Source organism: Myodes glareolus, chromosome 16, assembly GCF_982192425.1.
Source record: "Myodes glareolus chromosome 16, mMyoGla1.1, whole genome shotgun sequence".
NCBI classification, from domain to species: Eukaryota; Metazoa; Chordata; class Mammalia; order Rodentia; family Cricetidae; genus Myodes; species Myodes glareolus.
In genome coordinates, this window is record NC_142041.1 from 59642251 (window position 1) to 59653691 (window position 11441).

General features: G+C 39.1%; 1 protein-coding gene across 6 annotated transcripts in view; it reads left to right on the forward strand.

Moving 5' to 3' along the window:
* Positions 1–11228, forward strand: part of Xkr9 (XK related 9) — a 30936-nt gene extending 19708 nt beyond the window's left edge. For 5 of the 6 annotated variants that reach the window (XM_048420755.3, XM_048420761.3, XM_048420754.3 and 2 more), the window contains 2 exons: positions 4718–4938; positions 10535–11228. In XM_048420755.3, the coding sequence (XP_048276712.3) occupies positions 4718–4938; positions 10535–11163 (850 nt within the window). In that variant the 3' untranslated portion in view covers positions 11164–11228. Of the gene's footprint in view, positions 1–1512; positions 1643–4717; positions 4939–10534 lie in introns of those variants that run through there. The other variant, XM_048420759.3, reaches the window with a different exon arrangement.
* Positions 11229–11441: the final 213 nt, after the last annotated feature.

An 11441-nucleotide genomic window follows, 5' to 3' on the forward strand; every position in this document is an offset into this window, starting at 1 on the left:
GGTCCGTGTCTTTTCTTTACATTTACAACCTCTCACCCCCATTATCTTCATAGACTTGACACAGTTCCCATGCTTGCTTTAGTGTTTGATCAGTGTCATGTGTCTCTGCGTTTCTTTAGCTGATGTTTCCTTTAACTACTTCCCCCTTTGTTTTGAGTTACATTTCCTCGTTGGCTGTATGTCAAGTAATTCTTTTCATAGTGTGAATATTACAAGGTGACTGATATCTTGTAAAGACATTGGTTTCTTTCAAAGCAACAGCCAAATTACAGGCAAATTCCCTTGATATTTTACCGAAGCTTGGTTGAGGATTAGCTCGAGCAAATCTCTTTTGGTTTTCGCCCATGGTAAAAATCTTTTCATTTTGAGATAGACTTTATGCTTCTACATTGTGACATTTTCTGGGACTTGAGGATTTCTGAGATACTTGCCTGTCACTCCTAATTTGGCAAGAGTCAGATTCTAGCTCTTCTGTAGAGCTAGCTGGTAAAAGCTGTAGGGGTTCCATTCAGTTGTTTTCTCCTGTTTCTCTAAGTCTTATCCCATGTGTGCAGGGGTAAGCCTCGAGGAAAGTAAGCATAGATTTGGGGTTCTTTACCAATGGCTTCCTTTTTTCAGAAATGGCCTGAATTTCTAACAACTCTGTAGATTCTCACCCAGACTTCTCATCAGGACATTTGACTAGTCTTGAGCTATATCTGCTTTGTGTCATTTGGACTATGGATGCCTTCAGACCAAAAACCTAGTAACCATCCAGTGCAGTTCACACAACGCCCTTGTGTTCCTTCCTGATTTTGGTTGTTTTTCTTTTTCTTTTTCTCACTGGTATGTGTGTACTTCCCAGAATTCTTCTATTGTCACTATGAAAGTTTGCCTGATAACAGCAATTCATTACTGGAAAAGAAGACCAGATACTTATTTTTTTTCCCCAGATGAAAGAATATATGGGGCTAAATCATGCTAAGAAAGCACTCTCTGTTTCTTTTTCTTGGGTTTATGGAATATTTGTTCCATAAACTGAAACAATGATCCACCAGTCAGGAAATTATACTCAAATCTTCCTCTCTGTGAAACTAACCTCAAATAAACAAAGATTTATGTAGAATTTCCATGAATCATTACACTATTGAGCAAAGCTCCTCCATCGCGTCCCTGGAAGTGTGACTTCCACTTATCCACTCTGTTTCCCAGGGCCTTACACAGCACTTGACATGGTCCGCTTGGGCATCTTCCATATTGTAGATCACGTGGAGCACAGCCCACTGAGCAGAAGGGAGACAACAAACTCCAGCTTTCAATTCTGGATACTGAGCAAAGAGAGGTTAGAACTGGACAGAGTCTGGATTTGAATCCAAACATTTTGATGTTGTTAGAGTTTTTGCCTCTGTCGGTTTTTTTCTCCCTATTGCTGGAATTGAAAATACTCCAACAAAATCAATTAAAGAGAGAAAGGTTTGTTTTGGCCCACGATTCAAAGTGTAATCCGTCATTGTGGGGAATTCAAGGGAGTAGGAACCTCAAACAGCGGGCCACATTGCATCCACAAGGAGGAAGAGCAAGTGATGAACGCCTGCTAGTTCAGCTAAGCTCTTCATTTTGTAGAGTCCCCCATCCCCTGCTCAGGGAACAGTCCTGGCCACAGGTAAGCTGAGTCTTTCTACACCAATTGACCACTTTAAGATAATCCCACAGGCATCCCAGATGCCCCACTCCCAGGTGAGTCTAAATTCTGCCAAATAGACCATTAACGCTAACCATGGGAACATCTACCTGTCTATTCTCTCTCTCTCTCTCTCTCTCTCTCTCTCTCTCTCTCTCTCTCCCTACCTACCTTCCTATCTACCTATCTATTGATACAGATGTGGTCTCACTGTTACCCTGGGCTCAAGTGATCCTCCTGAATATATACCATGGTATATACTGTATATACCATACCTACATGTGCATGTTACCACATTTGTCTGAGTTTCTACTCTTAATACTAACATTTTCTTCTTCACCATTCTTTGTTGCTTGTGCTAATTAGACTTTCTATGTGTAATGGATGATATTTATTGAATTTTTCTGTTTTTAAACAGTATTGAACCTATTGGTTTATAAACCACTTCAGAAATAGGGAGCAGATATTTCCTGTTGTGCTAGATACCCAGAAGAGAAAGTAAAATAGAAAAAAAATAAAATAAAAGTAAAGCTTTCTATTATAGGTAATGTTAATTTTTCTCTTTGCTATATTTTCACAGTGTGGTATTCTTATTCTAATGATTGCTTGTTTCTTCTGCCTTTTGTTGTAGCTGGTGGTATGTATACTTGATGCACCTATTGAACTGAAAGGTCATGCAGTTGTCATTGTGCTAACATTTTCTCTACCTGGCATCTAGCCCTCAGCGAATATAATTCATAGATGTAACAACCAAGTAGAAACTTAAGTAAAGTTAAGGAGCCAACTATGAAAACATATTGGGTTTAGAAGGGTCCTAGGTAGGTATAGCAGTGAAGACGGAGGCCTTTAAGTTGTGAAAGGTAGCAAGGACACACTGGAGTTGTGAGGGAAATGGAAGACAGTGATGTTCATGTGTGTGGAGGCAGGCCATGAATACCTTAGAAGATATGGAAGAATTTAGGGTTTTAGATCTGATGGAAATCATTGGAACATTTTGGCTAGAGGGATGCCATATGAATTATATTTAAAGGGTGCAAAATAGATGTTGTGAAGAGAATAGGTTAGATGAGGAGCCAGAATAGAATCAGGGTGGTCAAGATGGCTCAGAAGGTGAAGTTGCTTGCTGCCACAGCTGGACAACTTGAGACTGAGTTTTTGAACACATACGGCAGAAGGAGAGAACCCATTCCCCGAAGCTGCTCTCTGAACTCCACATATATGCTGTGGCACACCCCTCCCCGAAAGACTAAATAGGATCAGGAAGAACAATTATGGAGCTAGTGAGATAATCTGGGTCAGGGGTTGCCTGATTAACTTGGGGATGCAGGTCATATCATAAGTGGTGTGAAGTGTTGAGTCTGGATACATTTGGCATTAAAATGCAGGAAATTTGGGAAGAGCTTTTGCAGACTCTGCAAATTTCCCACAGTTTTAGATTAAACAGCATTGTAACTCTATCTGTATCATCTATATCTATATCTTTATCATCTATATATAAATCTATATCCTATTTCTATTCCTCTATATTTTTGTCTATCTATGTTTCTATATCTGTCTCTCTGTGTGTCTATTATTTTATCTGTGAAGAAACTGATGGCAGATATGGAATTCTAAGTTTGAAAATAGTGTCTTGGTTGTATTTCTCCTCACCTCAGATTGCTTCTAAATAAGTGTCAACTTTTTTTAAAATATGAATCTTACCTGTAGACTGCTAGCCAGTATTTATCTAAAAGTTCTTTCAGAAGAAGGGCCTGAGCAGGACTACTTTAAGAGTCTTTGAGGGGTTTTGTTGTGGTTGTTTTGTGTTCCTTTTGTGTTTCTACTATGAAAATGCTCAGAGACCCCTTGTTGTCATTAATGATTTGCTAAATTAAATGGAAAAGATTCAGTCTCCTTTTCAGCACTCACATTCTGTAAGGAAATGTTCTGTGTTGTAGTTAAGATAATCTGATGAACACTTCTCTTAGGGTTTTATTGCTGTAAAGAGACACCATGACCATGGCAACTCATAAAGAAAACATTTAATTGGGGCAGCTACTTACAATTTCAGAGATTCAGTCCATTATCCTCATGGCGGGGAGTACGGCAGCCTGCAGGCAGACGTGGTGCTGGAGAGGCAGCTGAGAGCTCTGCGTCTTGTAGGCAACAGGAAGTTGACTGAGACACTGGACTGTATCCTGAGCATAGCAAACTTCAAAGCCCCCAGTGACACATTTCCTCCAACAATGCCATACCCACACAACAAGGGCACACCTCCTAATAGTGCCACTCCCTGTGAGGTTATAGGGGTCAATTACATTCAAATCACCACACCACTAAATTATAATTTCTCTTTTTGGATGCAGTAGTTAAGGATCTGTGTTTGGACTTTCTGTTGGCCCACTATTCTTTGTATAAGTGTTTGTAATCTTTTACATTTTGCAGCCTTAGCTTTCTCAACTCATTATTTTAAAAATGAGGTATGCCGAGTTCGAGTTCAATCTGTCATATAGTGAAAAATCAATAAATCTCTGTAAATAATCGGAAAAAAAATAAAAATGAGGTATGATCATCTGTGCTTAAAACACGCATCACTCAGCCATTAAAATTTCATGAGGTCCGAATGTCAGCGAAGCCTGTGAAGGGAGTATAGAGCACCCACACTGGAGAGGGTCTGTGGAAAAGTCCTTACTTATATATTGTTCAATATGTGTATAAATACGCATCATAAAGATGTGTAAGAGCAGAGAGCTGGTCAATAGGTGCTAAGTAATAGTAAGGGAAAAAGATAAGAAGGCCTGTTGCATGGTAGGATGCCTTCAGATAATGATAAGCAATTCTGTGAATATACAACAGTATGCATATTTTAAAAAACTAGAAGGATTTTTGTGTATTATAAAATAATAAATATTTAAAATGATAGACATGTTTAACTTGATTTAAACCTTGAACATGTACATGTTTTGAAATATCCATATCTTATACATATGCATAATTTTATCTTTCATATGTTAATTAAAATGAATTTACTGTCTAAAAGTATGTGACTGAAGAGAAATGCTCATGTTCATTTTCTAGGTATTGGTTTGCCTTGAGACGGGGCTACCAGGTGGTTTCCAAACCCAGCAGCAGAACGAGTGATTTTACGGAGGAGCAAACGGACCCTCACAAGGAAGCTGTAGACATGGCCACCGACTTGAGCATGCTCAGGCTGTTTGAGGCCTACCTGGAAAGCTGCCCCCAGCTCATTCTTCAGCTCTACGCCTTTCTGGAGCAGGGCCAGGCAACTTTAAGTCAGTGTGAGTCTTTGTTAATATCCCCGGCTAGACGGATGCTGCCGCCACCTTATTGTAACTTTAGAAATCTCAGGACTGTTTTTGAATTTTTTAATTACTAAAAACTGATTTTTGAAATGAAACTCAACAACATGTTTCAAATATTAAGAAATGTGTGAAGGTATAGTCTCTATTTCTGTTCTTGCTGTTCCTTCCCTTGTCTGCCCAGAGGGAAACTTCTACTGTTGGTCACTAGGCCGTCCTTCAGAGAACCTGGAAAGTGTACGCTATCTTTTCTTTTCATTTTTCCCCTTAAGACAAAGAAGACAGCATTTGGGTTTTTGTTTTGTTTTCAACTGCACATCTTACAGTGATGTCCAAATTAATTACAGGGAGGGTTCCCTCCTTCTCCTTCCCACGCGCATCATGCTACAGATGGCACATACACCGCAGCTGACCAGCCACTCTGTCATTTACGCTAATTTAGGTTGTCTGGAAACACCTGACTATTAAATGATGCGACAAGTAAACTTTTGCATCTTCATGATGTGATTATGTCCTTATGTTCATTGCTTTTTCTTTTGATCTTTTCTAAAATTTGAAATAGTTTTCATACACTATACCCTGAATATAGTTTTCCCTCTTTCTACTGCTCCTAGTTAGCCCTCCCTTCTAGATCCACTCCCTTTCTGTCCCCCCCCAGAAAAAAGACAAGCATCTAAGGGATAATAATAAAATAAAATATAATAAGATAAAACCCCAAACAAATCAGAATAGGACAAAATAAACAAATAGAGAGGAAAGAGCCCAAGAAAGGGCACAAGAAGCAGAGATAGACACAGAAACCCATTAGTTTGCATTCTCAGTAATACCACTAAAGCACAAATCCAGAGGCCATAACATATGTACAAAAGACCTGGAACGTGATAGGTAGACAGGTAGATAGATAAAAAGCCCTGACATGGCGCTATGAGACAAGGACTTCCAGAGATGCCACTGAGCTCACGTTCTGTGGACATCCACTGCCGGGCCTGCAGCCTACACTTGGGAGTAGTTTGTGTCCCCAGAGAAACACCCTTGGAGAAAACTAAATTTTCATTTGCAAGGGGTTATCAAATGGAGATAGTTTCTTGATATGGATGGATGCGCATGTTCACTTCTTATTTATTGCATTTTTTTCTTAAGGGAAGAATTTAAAGAGTTTATTAAAAATAAAAGCTGGGCAGTGGTAATGCATTCCTATAATCCCAGCACTTGGGAGGTAGAGGCAGGTGGATCTCTGTGAGTTCAATGCCAGCCTGGCCTACAGAGTGAGTTCCAGGACAGCCAGAGATACACAGAGAAATACTGTTCCAAAAACAAAAACAATACATAAAAAGGAATAAAGGGAAAGAGAGAGTGAAAGAAAGAGCATTAAATTTTTATTGACATTTAGAATAAAACATACAGCTCTTAGAAGAGTCTTTTCAAAGATTTTTTTTTTCTGAGACAGGGTTTCTGTGTACCTTTGGAGCCTGTCCTAGAATACCAGGCTGGCCTTGAGCTCACAGAAATCCGCCTGCCTCTGCCTCCCGAGTGCTGGGATTAAAGGCGTGCACCACCAACATTGGGCTTTTCAGAGAAATTTTAATGACATAGAAAAATTTATTTGATCAAATTTAATCAAAAACTGTTTAAAAGATTTTCAGTCAGCATATTCTTTTTTACAACCACACACACACACACACACACACACACACACACACACACTAAGAATTATTTATTGTGTATGTAGTGTTCTGCCTGCAGACCTGAAGAGGACACAAGGTCTCATTATAGTTGATTGTGAGCCACCATGTGGTTTCTGGGAATTGAACTCAGAATCTCTGGAAGAGCAGCCGGTGCTCTTAACCTTTGAGCTACCTCTCCAGAACCTCCATCAGTATATTCTTAAGGATACAAATACATGACTAGAAAGAAACATTTGAATGAAAGTGTGCCAAAATATTAAGTATGGCTGCTGTTGATAGTGGAATTTTAATGATTTTTCTATCTTTTTTTTAATGTTTTTTGGATGCTATTTGATAATGATAAAATTATTCAACATATAAAAATATCATGTTGCCAATATTATGCATGATGACCAAATTTATCCCAAAGCTACTGGATTAGTGTAACACACTCAATTCAATAAATGCAATATGTTATATAAGTAGGCTTAAGGAGGAGATGCATGAAGATTCCAAAATGTCCAACATGCCCTCATGATGAAAGTCCTGAAGAGATTATGAATGAATGGATCAGACCTCAAAATGTAAAAATCATATACAAGAAGCCTATGGCTAATATTAAGTTAATAGAAAAACTGAAAACATTACCTCTAAAATTGGGAATGAGGCAAAGATGCCTACTCTCATCTCTCTTATTCAATAGAGAGTTCAAACTCCTTGTCAGATAAACAAAAGAAAGACATAAAAGAGATAGACATATGGAGGGAGGAAGTTCAATTGTCTCTACTTGCAGCTGTGTAATTCCTACTTACAGACTCCATAGACTCGACCAGAAAGCTTGCAGACTTAATAAAGCACTTCCAGTATAATTGTAGTACACAAGATCAATATACAAAAATCGCTACTGTTCATATACTTACAGATAGCTCACAGAGAAAGAAATTAGAGAAAACATTCCATTTTTAATAGCTCACAAAAATAAAGTACCTAGGAATAAGCCCAATCAAGGAAGGGAAAACCTCTACAGTGAAAATTTCAAGACTTTGGGAAAAAAAAGAAACCAAAAAAGATACTAGGTAATGGAAAGATATTCTATGTTCCTGGCTTGGCAGACTCTATAATAAAAATGGCTGTGTTATTGTGTTAGCAAAAGTAATCTACAGATTCAATGTGGTTTCCATCTAAATTCTAGTGTCATTCTTCCTATAACTAGTAAAAATAATCTAATAATTCTTATGGATCCACGAAAGTCCGCCAAACAAATACCAGTGAAATAATGAGAACGCCCCCAGCTGGAGGTATTATAATATCTGAACTCAAATTTTACAATAAAGCTGTAGAGAAAAGGCAGTCTTGGGCTGGCATAAAAACAGACAGGTAGACCAATGGAACAGAATAGACGGTCTGGGAATAAACCAATAAGCTGTGACTGCCTGACTGTTGACAAAGTTTTCTAAAACATGCAGTGGTAAAAGACAGTCTACAGTGTTGGCTTGGCCTAATAGTGCTCCCCAAAGAACCACAACTGTCTAAAAACAACCCCAATATCAGGTATGAGGAACCCTCTTTCCAATTGTTATAACAATATAGGTTATTGCTGTTGTCCTTGTTTGCCTCCCAGAGGTAGACATTAAGGTACTATTTCTGAAGGCAGCAGGCACTTTCGACAAAAGACCAGGAGTTCCAGGCTGGATCTAACTTGAATCAGATCCCCCACCAAGAGCTAGCTTTCATAGCACTGAATTTGTTATGCAAGCTTCCAAGGGAGGGAAGCAGCCAATAATCCTGTCCAGCTATAACACTATGAACCATGACAGCCAGAATGGCATGACAATCCTAAGGTCTCTAAGGCCTCCTCAGTGGGAGGGAAAGCATGAATTTCTTACCAAGACCAAGACTAGTGAGATTAAGGACCTCAAGGAGAACTTGCCACTTTCGCTTTACTAAGCCATCATAATTCTTAACAGTGTTTTAAATATTTGTCCTTGTACCCATATATAGCTCTCACCCTTCAGCAAAGAAACTTCTCTTTAGAATAGAGAATAGAATCAGTAGATAAGAGGTTGTTACAGAAAGAACAAGTGATTGTGAGATACCCGGCCCAGCTGATACATCTAGAACCCAACTCCCACACCCAAGGCTCAGGGGACATTGCAGAAGCACGAGCAGGTTCTTCTAAGAACCAAAGGTCCAGGAAGTCTGCTGTGAGATATGTTTCCTAGAAATGACGTCAAGGGAGGTCTTGCCCACCGCACCTCAACAATATGGCTGCCTAAACAAAGCCTGAAGAAGTATAACACCAGTAGACATACTAGTACGGAAGGGGGCTCTCACAGGGCCCCACCCATAGCAAGGAACTAGGAATTCTGGGACTGGGAGAAACAGTCTTTCCCAGGGATGAGACCCCTAACTGGTTATCTAATACTAAGTAGTCAGACCTGAATTCATGTACATATAAGCAACACTATACAGGGTTCCATCCATAGCAAAGAACTACAAGAAATAAGAATTCTGGGACTGGGATTGCAGCTCAGTGACCAGGGGACCTGAAGAAAGTGACTGCTGATTTTTTAAAAGTTTGTAGAACTTTTAAAACTATGTGCATGTGTTAATTTGGAGACTAAAGCCAGGCACGGTGGTGCACGCTTGTAATCCCAGCAACTCAGAGGATTGAGGCAGGCAGATTAATGCTGAGTTCAAAACTACCCTGGGCCACACACTGATACTCTGTTTCACAAAACAAAACAAAACAAACAAAGAAATCGCTCAAATACTAAAACATACCTGGGCTGGAAAGAGGGGTCAGCAGATAGGAACACTTACTGCCCTTGCACAGGACCAGGTTCAGGTTTCAGAAGCCGAACGATGACTCACAGTTATCTCTAACTCTAGTTCCGGGAGATCCAAAGCCTTCTTCTGGCCTCCATGGGCATCAGGCACATGCAGACAAAACACCTGTAGACGAAAGATTTTTAAAAAATTTTTAAGTCACTGGACAGTTTAGAGGAAAGTGATACTCTAGTTACACAGGAGGAGAAAATAAGTACAGATTTATCGTGTTCTGTGCCAAAATCAAGAGAGGAGAAGATGTGCTTATAAGGCCCTGCCCATCCTCATCCTCAGCAAGAAAGACACCATTGGCAAGTTGGCTAGGCACAGGCAGCCCTTGGGTGCGACTCAAAGCCACTCCTACCCTGTGACTACTTCATTCTGATTTTTTCATATATTTGCTTCCTCTTTGAAACCATCCCCTGCTTTGGCGATGAGATTGGAAATGTTTTGCATTTCCAGAACAACGATGAACTTCTTCTTTCCTGATTGCTGGGAGAAATAGGTAAAGATGTCACACCTATAGAACGTTGTGAATTTCAGAGGACATTTGTTCACATGACATGGATCGATAGGTTATGAAAAATGATTTTGTTAATGATGTATACTCACGTTAAATTTTCTGTTCAACTGTCTCATACCCCATTAAGCAATCTCTCAGTGAATTAGGTATATATACAAGGTTAGAGCCAAATGGTGTAGAAAATGGTAGACATAATTGCAGTGTTTAGCAAAGGTTTTATTTACTGAATCCATTTAAGATTCCTCTAAAGCAGTATGATATAGTTCATTAACATACCAGCTTTCAGACAGCTTTAGTTTCAAATCTCAGTTCTGTGAATTTCTAGTTGCATATTAAGAATCGAGTAATAAATTTCTTCAAACCTTGACTCCCCTAATGCTATGTGGAGATGTCAAAATCTATGTTCAGTGAATTAGATATGCCAACTGCCTGATGTGCTGGCATGTCTACACTGCCAAAGCATGCATGGCACAAGCTAATTACTATTGTCATTACTGTTCTTACTAATACTACTGTTACCATTCATAAACCAATAAGTCCTTTGTGTTTTCCTTTGTAGATGCGGTCATCATGGCTTCCTGCTGTGCTATTTCTTGGTCAACAGTCGATTATCAAACAGCTTTAAGAAAATCATTACCCGATAAAAATCACCTCCGTGGACTCTGTCCCAAACTCACGTATCTCTTTTACAAGCTGTTTACCTTGTTGTCGTGGATGCTGAGTGTTGTGCTTCTGCTGTTGGTGGATGTGAAAGTTGCTTTGTTTCTGCTGTCATTTCTTTGGATCATAGGTTTCATTTGGGCATTTATAAAGCAAACACACTTTTGTAATTCTCTACATATGGAATTCTTATATAGGATGGTTGTTGGATTCATCCTTGTGTTTACATTTTTTAATATCAAGGGACAGAATACCAAATGTCCAATGTCTTGCTATTATACTGTAAGGGTGCTAGGCACGCTGGGAATCCTGACTGTGTTTTGGGCTTATCCTCTCTCTATTTTTAATTCAGACTATTTTATCCCTATCAGCGTCACCGTAGTTCTTGCTCTTCTCCTTGGGATTATTTTTCTTACTGTTTATTATGGGGTTTTTCACCCAAACAGAAATATAAAAACACAGCCCGATGAAATTGATGGAAAACCAGCCCAGAGAGATTGCAGAATAAGACATTTTCTAATGGACTAAGTTATGAGTGTATGAGAAATGTTTTATTTTTGTTTCATTAACTAGTAAAGAAAACATCTGTTATATGTTTGTGTTGGTTTTTATGTTTGCACTTTCGACTTTAAGTGAGTTATGGTACATGTTAAGTGTGAGCATAATAATATTTTATTATTTAAAATATTTCTTCTTTATGCTGCTGAGGAGCAGCCCAGAGCCTTGTACATGAGACACAAGTATTTTACCACTGAGTTGCACCCCCAGCTATCTCGATGGTTTCTAAAGTCTTGAGTATTGAGGTG